Here is a 14,128-nt window from a genome sequence, read left to right as displayed (position 1 = left end):
GCCGGAGGAGAGATCCGCTGTCTTCTTCTTGCTCAGGAGAACCAGATCACAGCTGTTTGTCTGACGGAACAATATTCTGTCTGTAACACTACCGCGCCTTTTTTAATTAAAGTATCCCATTTGAATCTTTTCAGAGACTCCATTTAGTCTCATTTTAAAGCTTCTCTCCTGGACGCGAGAATAAAGAACATATTTAACAGTCTGCACTGAAATGCAACCATAGCGTATTAACAATTATGATATTATTATAAAAAGCCCCCAATTTGGAGAAAAATAGCTAATTATATAGAAAGCTCACGCTAGCTAGCTGGCTAGATAGATTGCTAATTTCTGCTAGCTCGATGGATCTATCGTTCGAGAGCTAGCTTGTTAAATAGGTAACTCACGTTAGCTAGATAACTAGTTAGATATAACTAACCGATAGTTAGCTTTATTTCTAGCTTAGATTCCCCTGTTAGCTTGTAAGATTTAGCTAACATTAACGAGCCAGCTTCTTAGATACCAAGCTAATGTTTTCTAGATGGCTAATTAGCACAACTTATAACAAATGCTGTATTAATTCATACTATCAGTGCTTGAATTGGAATAAAAAAGGTGCCAGTGCTCTAAATCAGTAACTGTTTCAAGTCAATTTATTTATACAGCCCAAAAACAAGTATTTGGCTCAAAGTCATAGTATATCCTATAATGCTGGTGGGTTTGTCTCTATATTTTAGAAAGGCTCACTGTACTTAAACAAAATGACTCAGGGTGCATCTGAGATTAGAGGGGGTGCAGGGGTAAAGTGCTATTTTTATAAGTGGGGAGTGGATCTGACACCCTCTAGGGGGGTCCGGGGGCTTGCTCCCAGGGAATATATATTTTTAAATATTGAAGTTAAAAGCATCAATCTGGTGCACTTTGAGAGCAAAATGAAGAGATATATGGATACCTCTCAACACCCATATGAAACTGAACTGTAAAAAGATTTACTTTATTAAACTTGTTTCGGCAAATACAGATGATAAATACAACTTTGAAGCTTGTGAGGGCATAATTACAAGCGGAGAACGGAGTAACTTAACGTCACAGCAGGCAGAACAACAGCCGGTGTTTCTCGTGAGTGTTTTCTCTGGGAAACAAACACAATACACACAAAACGAAAAAATACACAAAAATACACAAAGACACACACTCCGGAAAATTCCCGGACCTCACATCCAACAATTCATCATGCCTCCAGCTCAGGTACACACACACACACACACACACACACACACACACACACACACACACACACACACACACACACACACACACACACACACACACACACACACACACACACACACACACACACACACACACACACACGTTTACATCAGTGCAGTTTAACAGTGGAATGAACACACACAACAGAATGAACTCAAGTGAATCCCTCAGAAGTTTGATACTGTTTTTTAAGCGTCCATTTCTAACTTTCACAAACATTACGTTTCTTTTCTTCACATCAACTTACATTTAAAATGTGTCTTCCTCTTCGTCTGTCCTGGTGTCACCTTTTTATTAAGAGTTTATGATCAAACCAGGACAAAGATTAACAATGTGAGCACCACTAGTGAGTCCCGTTTATATGCAAAGCATTTATAACATGTAGTAAAATTGTACCATGTATCTGTACATAAATAAATCGTTACACAGTGACGCTAGTGATGGGAATTATGGCTCTGGGAAGGAAGCCGGATCTTATGTCTCCGTTCCTTTCAAAGAGCCGTTTTGTTAAAGGGGGCGGGGTTACTAGGTTTATCTGCGAAATGATCACCAGGATAATGATTGACTGTATTGCCAGACCTAATGTCAATAATCGGCATTGTAAACATGACACAAGGTGGCTCTGTAGCCATGTCATCATGTCAGTGAATGTACTTTGAATTTACCCTCTGTATGTGTTAAGTAAATACAGTTGCCTTGCCTTGAATGAAATCCACGCAACTCTTAATATTAGATACTGTGTTTTTAATTGGCGATGGAGATTATTTGTTGACCCTGCTTTAACCCTAACCGCCAGAGGTCGCTGTATACCTAAAACCGCCAACGGGTCAAATGTACCCGCTATTGATTTGCAAGGTACAATGTTCTTTTATTTATCATACAGAACAGTGAGTTTTGATCGCACAGGGATGAAACTTATACCAATAGAATCTGTGGACTCTCTTTTCATATGATATAGTTTGTGCAGATAGCATGAAGTTTATAATAGGTACAAATCTCTCTCTCTCTCTATCTATCTATAACTATCTATCGATCCATCTGTAATGTTCTGTTCTATGGACATATAATTATCTACATAAACAGACAACAAGGACTACTTCTCTCATTCCGAGTGTCCATCTTTATTAAACTTCCTCGTAACCTGCACACATGCATTACGTCCTCAACGTGAGCTCAGTCATCCAAGATCTTGTATTCTCCAAGATGTTACACTATCTATAACTATATATGTATCTCTCTCTCTATCCATCTATCAATATATCTATCTATCTATCTCTCTATCTATCGCTCAATCTATCTCTCTATCTATAAGGAACCGCAGTAGACCAAAGGCGTTGCTATAGCAACACGTCATGTTTACGCTGCATTTCCTATGAGGTAAATATTACCCGCTTTGGGGAACAAACATATAGGTATACATTTTTTTCAATCTGACTTCATATTGACCATTTTAAACAACAGAGGGTGCTACATAACACACTTTCAGGACAAGTCACGGACTAGGAGACTTTAATATTTCATTGAAAAAAAGTTACATACAATCAAAAAAACAGCTGCGGCTAAAATGTACCCGTTGGCGTTTCTAGTGTTAAAGGATGTGTTGCCTTTACAAACGGTGCGCTTCATCACTGTCTGGGTTTTGGTTGAAGTGCATCCAAATGCTGCTGCGTTTTGGCGTTTGGCTCATTTTCCATCTGAAGAACACGTCGTCTATCTGTCCTGTACCACTTGTTATGACTTCTCTCTCGTGAGTATTCCGTTGAGACCCACCCCATCTCACTCCTCGTGCTGAAACCTACCAATCAGAGTAGGGGCGGGTCTTCACAGCATACGTTTGGGGACAAAATAAAATGTTTTAAAAGACGAGTGGATTTTGGCAGGCAGTGAGTGCGGACCAACGATTGAACGATAAAAAGAACGGCTCTCACCAAATATGACTCGGTCCCCCTCGTTCGTACCAAAGAGCCGGCCATAAGAATCGGCTCGTTCGCGACCGACACATCACTAAGTGACACCCACGAGGATTATTGCAACCCCAGGTCAGTTTGAGTCTCTTATCTTTCCATCTATAAGCCCATTCATCTCAATCCTCTTGTTTATATCATATTCTATTTACGTGTATATAGACTTATTGCACTATTCTTTCATTTGATCATACTGTACAATACATTTTTTCATATTTTATGACATACAATACTCACAATTATAAATATAGTATAATCTGATTTATTTAATATTTTTCAAAGTACTATGCTCTGACTTAAGACGTGCTACATTACATGACATTTTGACATAACAATTGATTTGGCTTACGCTTTTATTCAAAGCGTCTTTTTAATATATACAGTGTACTATACATTTTTCATGTTTTTGCACCACGAAAACCGCAAAATGGACCAAACCTTTCCACAAGATTTAACAAGGGTCTTCAGTGTTCGGGGATGAAGGAAAGAAAGCAGAAATCAACTTGTTTCATATGTTTAAAATAATGTACAATTTCTTTTTTCATATTTTCAACATAATTTAAAATTACTTTTTAGAGATTTTATGACATACTATGACTTTTTTCACAATCTTTGACATACTATAATAGGAGCTTTTTAATATTATTAATCATACTACAATATGACTCTTTTCATATTATTATTTTTATTTGTTTTATTTTATATACCCTTAATCGTCCCACAGAGGGGACATTTTACATTCTGCATTTGACCCATCCTAGTGTTAGGACAGGGGTCGGCAACCCGCGGCCCACGGGCCGCATGCGGCCCTTTAAGACCTCTGGTCTGGCTCCCTTGAGCTTAGACAAAAATAAGAAGGAAATTAAATTAAATTACTTGAAGGACTATTTATATTTTGTTGCATTGTTGAAAATGTTTCGTATCTTGTATTTTGAGGTGATACTGTGACACATAAATAAAAAACAAATATGTTTTAATTAGGTCAACTAAAATATGCGTCACATCCTGCTACGGTCCCGCGCGAGCGGCCGAGCGCCTTTTCCTCCGGGTGAATAACCTGACCCCCGGCTCGATGAGCGAACTATGGATAAATCAAAGAGCAGTACCGGAGGAACACAGGATTTAATTCTGTGTGGACAGAGTTATATGCTTTCACAGCAAACGATGCTGGTTTACCGGTATGTTTGATCTGTAGAGAGAAGTTGTCAAAGGTGCTGCAGCCTTTACGTATCGAGGAACAACACGGGAGAGGAAGACAGCGGACGATCTTCAGTCATAATTCAATGGGATATGTCATTTATTTCAGAAAACACTTTTTGTTATATTCCATGGAATGCTCTTAACGTCCCGATAGCAATGAATATATTAAATGCTTTGACAATAAATACATACACAAATTAATCTGTGGAAGCCGTAGCGCTGTAAAAAGCACGACCAATCATCTGAGCCGGCTAAAGTAACTGGATGGCCTACCTTCCTGTCAGCCTTCCATCTGTGCACAAACTTATCTCGTGCCCTCATTGGTCATGTGCGCGTTCGTGTGTGTTGGAGGAGGGGCTCTGTGAGGAAGTTTGAAGGAAGAGGCATATTTTTTCCGGTTGTGTATTTTCAAATTCTAGCACTCGAGCTGGTTTCTCCATTCTTACCTACCCCACCTCTAACTCTTTTTAGGATGCAGCTATATGTTTTATTTATTTCAAAGTGGGCCCATTTTAATAATATTTGTTTTCCTTCAAATGTGCAGAGGACTCCCCAAGTGCTGTGTTTAATTTATTTTAAAGTAGGCCTGTGTATTATTTTTAATTCTCCTTATAGGAGTTCTTTGTTTCTTATTAGAGGTTAACAGTTTTATATAATGTAATAAATAGCCTAATAAATGCAACAAAAACCTGTAGTTTTTGTCTGATATAACAATAAATACAACTTTATTAGCTATCAAGCTATGAAATATGTTTTGCGGCTCCAGACAAAAAAATGTTTGGGAAAAAGGAGCAAAATGGCTCTTTTGGTCAAAAAGGTTGCAGACCCCTGTGTTAGGAGCAGTAGGCTGCCATTATGTACATACTATATTTAGACTATTTTCATATTTTTTGACATACTTGACTTGGACTTTTAAAAAAAAAGTAGGTTGTATACTATAACCTTGTTTATATTTTATCCCCATGAAAGGCACACAAAAACTTTGTTTAAAAAAAACCAGAGTTAAAACTATTTTATTTTAAGGCACTGTTGGCCTTCCATAGGATGACGGCAGGCGCACTTTCGCCGGTCCTTCTCCCCGGTAAACCGACACCTGTCCGCCACATTTCCCTCCAGTTTTCGGGCATGAAGGACAGCCACAGCCAGCAGAAAGCGGCTGCGGAGCGACAGGACCCCCCGTGGGGAGGGTTCGAGGTTTCCATCCAGCAGCTGAACGACCTGCTGACGGACAGCAGCGGATTATACAGCTGGCCCACCAGACCCTTCCATGAGGTTTACCCGAGGATCTACGTGGGAAACGCGTGAGTGCACGTTGTTTTGATCGTACATCTGCACATAGAGAGGTTATAAACTCTCATAAAGTCATCTTCCAATTCCCATTCCCATTCCATTTCCAATAATAGTTCCAGTCACGAAGTAAAAACGATCCCCATAAATTCTGGACAACAGTTGTTGGATTCGTGTGCAAAAAGACAATACAATATTAATAACTTGCTAATTATTCAAATGCTTTCTACATTATATTCTATGTAATGGGATGAAACTATGACATTTCTGAATCGCTACTTCTTAATGCTCTCAATGTTTTTCATTTTTGTAAAGCACTTTGAACTGCCTTGTGTTAAAAGGTGCTATTTCTATAAATACATGTTGCATTCTACATTATATTCTATGCAATAGGATGAAATTGTGTGTCTGATTAGGGTTGTTATAATATACTAAACCACATATGAAAACAGATTAACATTCAGGATGCTAAGGGATCCCTGTTGGGTTAATTGAAGGCACATTTTAAGTGACAAGGATACAACACAAGAATAATCTAGTAACAATAAATGCTATGATTCATACAAAATCCCTGCTGACTGATAATTAGATACTGTTTGATTTCTAAAAGGGAAACATACTGTAGTGGTCAATTGTCCAAAAGAAAATTAATGTTCAAAGGCCACTTAGTCTAGGAGGCGAGTTCGAGTATTGACTCGCGTATATTCAAGAAATCAGATACTTGCTCGTTCCATTCAGGTGCTTTATTGAGAGGTTCAATAGATCAGCTGGCGGCCCACTGCACGGTATTTAAACAAATAAACAAACAAGATCCCTCGCTCTTACGGATGTGTGCGGTTAAAAAACTTTTTCCAACTTCCTCTCTTGACTTCCTGCTGTGTCAAGCTGGCAGCGTCACCTGAGCACGCTCCTACGATTGCTTTTTATAAATAATAACAAAACGTAAACTTTCCATAAGCAAGATAACACGTTACAAAACAGTAAAATAATAATTCATAGTTATTCAGCTCATTTAAGTTAAATTAAAGAATATTAAATTGGCTCATAAAACCATAATTCATTACCATAACATAATGTGCCTAAATGGCTCTTCCACATACACTTAACTAATAACATGACATAGATTCTATCACACTGACGATTACACAGTGACATATCATTCCCATCAATTAGTACAACTATAATATTAAAACTTACTTTATCTAAAAAATAAATGTATGTTAAGATTGGTGGTTTCCATGTGTTGCATCATGGGAGAACATATGAAAGCCTTTGCAAGTTTGAATCTCAGCTGGAAGATATAGCAATGTGTGATGGCTGTAAACTAAAGCATAGACTGTGCATATATAGACATGTGAAGTCATAGCACAGATCTTAAGGCTATCGAGGGTTCAGTTCAGTCCTTTTCCCCATGCTCAGAGAAGCCCTCTCTAGTGCCTCCTTTAATCCTCCTTCCTTCCTACAGGAGTGATAATGGACAGAACAGAATCATTAAACATTCAACACCGTGTTTTATTAGAACAACGCTCAGTGGAGATATGTGTCTGCAGCTTCTCTGTGCTCATGTCCTGGTTCTGTATCGTCTGGAAGTCTGGCAGACCGTGTTTTATGTTTTGTGGAGGCGTGACGATGCAATCAGTTTGAGAACCAGTGTGCAGCGACGCTATTTTTAGCATTCTACATTTCAAAAAGGCAGGAGGTGCCAAGTGGTTGGCTACAGCATCTCAGAGACGTCTATATGAACATCAGCAGGAGAGGACTCTTTAAAGTAGAGACACTACATACTGATATACACCTGAACATCAGCAGGAGAGGACTCTTTAAAGTAGAGACACTACACACTGATATACACCTGAACATCAGCAGGAGAGGACTCTTTAAAGTAGATACACTACATACTGATATACACCTGAACATCAGCAGGAGAGGACTCTTTAAAGTAGAGACACTACATACTGATATACACCTGAACATCAGCAGGAGAGGACTCTTTAAAGTAGAGACACTACATACTGATATACACCTGAACATCAGCAGGAGAGGACTCTTTAAAGTAGAGACACTACACACTGATATACACCTGAACATCAGCAGGAGAGGACTCTTTAAAGTAGAGACACTACATAGTGATACACACCTGAACATCAGCAGGAGAGGACTCTTTAAAGTAGAGACACTACATAGTGATATACACCTGAACATCAGCAGGAGAGGACTCTTTAAAGTAGAGACACTACATACTGATATACACCTGAACATCAGCAGGAGAGGACTCTTTAAAGTAGAGACACTACATACTGATATACACCTGAACATCAGCAGGAGAGGACTCTTTAAAGTAGAGACACTACATACTGATATACACCTGAACATCAGCAGGAGAGGACTCTTTAAAGTAGAGACACTACATATTGATATACACCTGAACATCAGCAGGAGAGGACTCTTTAAAGTAGAGACACTACATACTGATATACACCTGAACATCAGCAGGAGAGGACTCTTTAAAGTAGAGACACTACATACTGATATACACCTGAACATCAGCAGGAGAGGACTCTTTAAAGTAGAGACACTACATACTGATATACAGCTGAACATCAGAAGGAGAGGACTCTTTAAAGTAGAGACACTACATACTGATATACAGCTGAACATCAGCAGGAGAGGACTCTTTAAAGTAGAGACACTACATACTGATATACACCTGAACATCAGCAGGAGAGGACTCTTTAAAGTAGAGACACTACATACTGATATACACCTGAACATCAGCAGGAGAGGACTCTTTAAAGTAGAGACACTACATACTGATATACACCTGAACATCATCAGGAGAGGACTCTTTAAAATAGAGACACTACATACTGATATACACCTGAACATCAGCAGGAGAGGACTCTTTAAAGTAGAGACACTACATACTGATATACACCTGAACATCAGCAGGAGAGGACTCTTTAAAGTAGAGACACTACATACTGATATACACCTGAACATCATCAGGAGAGGACTCTTTAAAATAGAGACACTACATACTGATATACACCTGAACATCAGCAGGAGAGGACTCTTTAAAGTAGAGACACTACATACTGATATACACCTGGAAATGAGTAGAATTTCGTCTTTAATGAGTAAAATAAACTTTTTTGTGTATTTGTTTAATTATCATTTTACGCAGTATTGTGGCGATGAACGTGATGCGTCTGAAGCGTCAGGGCATCACTCACATCCTGAACGCCGCTGAAGGAAACTCCTTCATGCACGTCAACACCAACGCTGAGTTCTACGCCGGCACGAACATCACGTACCACGGCGTAGCAGCCAGCGACACAGACCACTTCGACATCAGCGTTTACTTTGAGGAGGGGGCGGAGTTCATCGAGAAAGCGCTGGCGTACAAAAATGGAAAAGGTGAGAGGATGTCAAAGACTGAATAAAACAGAGGAATGTTAATGACCCTAAGCTGTATCCTAAGCTTTGGTGAACGAAAGGATGTAGGGAAGGAGGGAAGGAGGGAAGGAGGGAAAGAGCAAGGGATTGAAGGTCAAAAAGATGTAGGGTGTCGGGGATGAATAGATTAAGAGAGGAAAGGATGAAGGGATGAAGGGATTTTGAGAGGGAGGTAGGAAGGGTCAACGATATGTAGGAAGGGAGTGATGAAGGGAAGAAGGGTGGAAAGGAGATAGGGAAGGAGGGATGAAGGGATAAATGAATGTAGGAAGGGAGGGATGAAAGGATTAAGGGAAGGATGAATGGGGGGTGAAGGGTCAAAGGGATAAGTAAAGAAGGGATGTTGTCAGGAAAGAAAGAGGTGAGATGAAGGGATGAAAGGAAGGATGGATGTAAGAAGGGAACAATGAAGGGAGGAAGGGAGGAAAGGAGGATAGGGATAAAGGGATAAATGACAAAAAGGAAGGAAGGAAGCGATGGACGAAGGGGGGATGAAGGGAAGTTGGGATGTAGTCAGGAGGGAGACATTACATTTAGCTGAGGCTTTTATCCAGAGCGACTTACAATAAGTGCGTTCGACCAAGAAGATACAACCTTGAAGAAAACAGAATCATATAAGTTCATCAGGTTTCATAGAGCCAAACATTTCAAGAGCTACTCAACTGGCTTTAGATAAGCCAGCCCTTTATTAGTATATAAGTGCTTTGTTAGTAATTCTATCTCTGGAAGTGGAGTCTAAAGAGATGAGTTTTCAGTCTGAAGAAGATGTGTAAGCTTTCTGCTGTCCTGATTTCAATGGGGAGCTCATTCCACCATTTTGGAGCCAGGATATCAAACCCACGTGTTTCTGCTGATGGGAACTTGGGTCCCCCTCGCAGTGCGGGGGCAGCGAGCTGTTTGGCTGATGCAGAGCGGAGTGCAAGTGCTGGGGTCAACGGTTGAACCATGTCCTGGATGTAGGAAGGGCCAGATCCATTCACAGCATGGTACGCGAGTATGTAGACAAGTAGACATGAAGCATGAAGGAATGTAGGGAAGGAGGGATGAAGGGTGGAAGGAATGTAGGGAAGGAGGGATGAAGGGAAAGAGAGATAAAGGGATGCAGGTTGTGGAGGAAGGGATGAGAGTTTAAATGGTTGCACTGAGTAGAAAGGAATCGTGGGTTGAAATCGGAGACCCGAGTCGCTCTGTGTTGACCGGGTATTTAATATTGATTTCTTTAAACATAAAGACCCCTCCTCTCTTCTCCTGCAGGCAAAGTGTACGTGCACTGCAGGGAGGGCTACAGCCGCGCGCCCACTCTAGTCATCGCCTTCCTGATGCTGCGCCAGGGCATGAGCGTGCACACGGCGCTGGCCACGGTGCGGCACAAACGAGAGATCGGACCCAACGACGGCTTCCTGAGGCAGCTCTGCCGACTCAACCAGAGGCTGGGAGCGGACGGAAAGATCTGGAACAAATAGACTGTCTGTAAGAGAAGAGAAAGTATGCTTTGTTTCACGTGAGCAGAGAGGGCGACACATCCTTTCCTCAAGTAGAAGTACAGATACTCTGTTTGAAAATACTCTGGTGAAAGTAGAAGTGCTGACTAAACTTCTTTACTCAAGTCAAAGTAAAGAGGCTTTGAAATGTACTTCAGTAAAAAGTACCCATAACTAGCAGCTGTTTTAAAGAGTACCTGACCTCCCTTTATATTAATAGAACAATAATGTCATTGTTAGCTAATGAATGTTTCCATGGTGACCAACGGCAACATGACAACGTTTCCATTGGTCCCTCTTCTTTAGAGAAGACCAATATTACACACAATAATACTTTTAAAACGGGATATACCATGTGGTGATGATACATGCCACGTAGAAACCAAGGTGCACTGTATTTACTAAGTGTGTAATATTCTGAGTATTAGATTTATCATCAGATCTACGTCAACATGAATAATCAGTGAGGATATTTAACTTTAATGGAATGTACTTTGGTGTGTCTTCATGCTGCTCATTATTCCAGAGAACAATAGAGTGGTGTAGAAATGACGGGGAGAATTCCCATTGAACCAGAGATATGCTGCCTTCAGGGTCCAAAACAGAAATAGGACATCCCAGCACCACTTTATCAGAAGAATCAGAATCAGAAACAGGTTTATTACCAGGTAGGTTGACACCTACGAGGAATTTGACTTGGTGTTTTGGTGCATACATACAAATTTAAAATAAATAAAAAACACAGATAGAAAACCATACATGTACTTGAGTACAAATAGAAATACTCAGATCTTTGTGACTTAATCCATGACAAACTGGAGTTGAGACCAGGAGGCGGAGTCGCAGTCTTACACGCTTCTCTGCGCTCTCTCCTAGGCAGTCATCCATAGGAATCCCGAACCCAATAAAATACCCAATATTAACGGTGTGTGTGTCTGCCCAAGGACAATTTAAGGTAAAACCTAATAGAGGTGTCATACATAATAACCTAATAAAAGTAATGTAACAACTACTACAGCCTGCCTTTGATACTGGGTGGGAGTTTCAGCAACAGCTCTAAACTGGTTTAGCTGCTACTTGAAGGACAGAACAAACTTTGTATCAATAGGCAATTGCAAATCAACCCTGATAAATATGTCATGTGGGGTTCCTCAAGGCTCCATCTTAGGACCTTTGCTTTTTAATATTTATATGCTACCTCTGGCTGAAAATATTAAAAACATCGATCTAAGCTATCACATCTATGCAGACCACACCCAGATTTTAAAATCACACCGGGAGACTACTCTCCGATTAGAACACTGAGCACATTGAGCACATCACTGACTGAATGACTCAGAACTTTCTCCAATTGAACAAACAAAAAACTGAGATCATTGTTTTTCGAGCAAAGAAGGACCGATTAAAAGTAATCACAGAGCTTCAGTCGGCAGACTACAAAGTAACTCACAAAGCTAGACATCTGGGTGTAGTGACTCAGACCTGCATTTTAACAGCCACATTACAACAGTCATTAGGTCTGCATATTACCACCTGAAGAATATATCAAGGATTAAAAAACTAATGTCACAACAGGATTTAGAAAAGCTTGTCCATGCTTTTATTTTCAGTAGACTCGACTACTGCAATATTGTCTTCACAGGTCTCACTAAAGCATCTATCAGAAAGCTGCAGCTGATTCAGAACGCTGCTGCTCGTGTCCTCACTGACACTAGAAAAGTGGGTCACATCACTCCGGTTCTGAGATCTTTGCACTGGCTTCCAGTCGGCCAAAGAATTGATTTTAAAATACTACTGCTAGTTTTTAAATCACTAAATGGCTTAGGACTGAGGTATATAGACGACCTCCTCCATCACTATCAAGCATCCAGGACTCTCAGGTCTTCTGGGTCGGGTCTGCTCTCTGTTCCGAGAATAACCACTAAACATGGAAAAGCAGCTTTTAGTTATTATGCCCCAACAATTTGGAACAAACTGCCCAAATCGTGCACGTCCGCTGAAACACTTCCTATTTTTAAATCCTGATTAAAAACGCACCTATTTGCTGCTGCTTTTAATTGAGCTGCCCATACTCACTGCAGTATGCTTTTTTATTCATGTATTCTGTACCTGCTGTGTTTATTTATTTATTTTATTTCATTATCTTTGCTTTTTATGCCTGTTTTAAAATGCCTTTTTAATAATGTATTTATGCTGTATTTGTTCTTAAACGTCTTTTGCTTTTAATCTGTAAAGCACTTTGAATCGCCACGTGCTGAAAAGTGCTATATAAATAAAATTGCCTTGCCTACAATGCAACAAAACAGGAAGATGAAATGTGGTCTCTTAAATATAAGATCTCTAGCATCTAAAGCAATATTGGTAAATGATTTAATATCAGATTATAATATTGATATATGCTGTCTCACTGAAACTTGGTTGAGACATGAAGAATATGTCAGCTTAAATGAGGCCACTGCACCCAGCCATATCAATACTCATATTGCCCGAGGCACGGGCCGAGGAGGTGGAGTTGCAGCAACCTAGGGATGGGCGATATTGAAAAAGATAATATCACAATATTTTTCAAGCAGTAAATTTGTAATATATATATTTATATTTTTCTTATTTTGTAATAATTTGGAGTATTATTTGTTGACCCTGCTTTAACACTAGAACCGCCAGAGGTCGCTGTATACCTAAAACCGCCAACGGGTAAAATGTACCCGCTATTGATTTTCAAGGTACAATGTTCTTTTATTTATCTTACAGAACAGTGAGTTCTGATCGCACAGGGATGAAACGTATGCCAATAGAATCTGTGGACTCTTAGCTTTTTATTTGATATAGTTTGTGCAGATAGCATGAAGTATAAAATATCGCTACAAGTGCTGATTTACTGTAAATTTGGTCCTGAGTCTTGGATCGCGAGCCCTGGATCTTGAGTCGTGGCTGTGGTCCTGGATCATAAGTCCTGAATGGATATCCTCGTGGATTCATCTTCCTATTATAGACACATGCATTTCCAAACATTTGGACTACCTATGTTGTAAAATGTATTATCTCTTCAATTTACACACGGCATCTATTGCACGTCTGTCCGTCCTGGGAGAGGGATCCCTCCTCTGTTGCTCTCCCTGAGGTTTCTCCATGTTCCCCTTTAAACTGTCGGTTTTCTCCTTTTTTTTTCTCCTCAGATCTTGTTCTTGAGTAAAAGTAGAAGTACTCAGATCTTGTACTTGAGTGAAAGTAGAAGTACTCAGATCTTGTAGTTGAGTAAAAGTAGAAGTACTCAGGTCTTGTACTTGAGTAAAAGTAGAAGTACTCAGATCTTGTACTTGAGTAAAAGTAGAAGTACTCAGATCTTGTACTTGAGTAAAAGTAGAAGTACTCAGATCTTGTACTTGAGTAAAAGTAGAAGTACTCAGATCTTGTACTTGAGTAAAAGTAGAAGTACTCAGGTCTTGTACTTGAGTAAAAGTAGAAGTACTCAGATCTTGTACTTGAGTA

General features: G+C 39.8%; 1 protein-coding gene across 4 annotated transcripts; it reads left to right on the top strand.

Annotated features, from left to right (window-relative positions):
• The first annotated feature begins 333 nt into the window (after positions 1–333).
• LOC307016572 (dual specificity protein phosphatase 3-like) lies at positions 334–13,069 on the top strand. 4 transcript variants are annotated; one of them, XM_079645723.1, is made up of 5 exons: positions 334–3,290; positions 5,439–5,716; positions 8,887–9,119; positions 10,413–10,628; positions 12,282–13,069. In XM_079645723.1, exons 2-4 carry the CDS (start codon positions 5,460–5,462, stop codon positions 10,619–10,621), a joined length of 699 nt encoding a protein of 232 aa, XP_079501849.1. In that variant the 5' UTR covers positions 334–3,290; positions 5,439–5,459; the 3' UTR covers positions 10,622–10,628; positions 12,282–13,069. The 4 variants fall into 4 exon arrangements, with proteins under 4 accessions (XP_079501849.1, XP_079501850.1, XP_079501847.1 ...); XM_079645724.1 differs by having other exon boundaries at positions 335–3,290; positions 5,532–5,716; positions 10,413–13,066; XM_079645721.1 differs by having other exon boundaries at positions 335–3,290; positions 10,413–13,066.
• The last annotated feature ends 1,059 nt before the right edge of the window (positions 13,070–14,128 follow it).

Source organism: Notothenia rossii, assembly GCF_949606895.1.
Source record: "Notothenia rossii genome assembly, chromosome: 8".
NCBI lineage: Eukaryota > Metazoa > Chordata > Actinopteri > Perciformes > Nototheniidae > Notothenia > Notothenia rossii.
The sequence above is the reverse complement of the archived record's forward strand: the minus strand, read 5'-3'. Positions and strand labels throughout refer to the sequence as shown.

Excerpts from the sequence above, each read along its gene's own strand:
- LOC307016572 (XM_079645723.1), top strand. The coding sequence starts at position 5,460 with ATGACGGCAGGCGCACTTTCGCCGGTCCTTCTCCCCGGTAAACCGACA. Across the intron at positions 5,717-8,886 it reads AGGATCTACGTGGGAAACGC|TATTGTGGCGATGAACGTGA; the intron begins GTGAGTGCACGT and ends CATTTTACGCAG. Across the intron at positions 9,120-10,412 it reads GGCGTACAAAAATGGAAAAG|GCAAAGTGTACGTGCACTGC; the intron begins GTGAGAGGATGT and ends CTTCTCCTGCAG.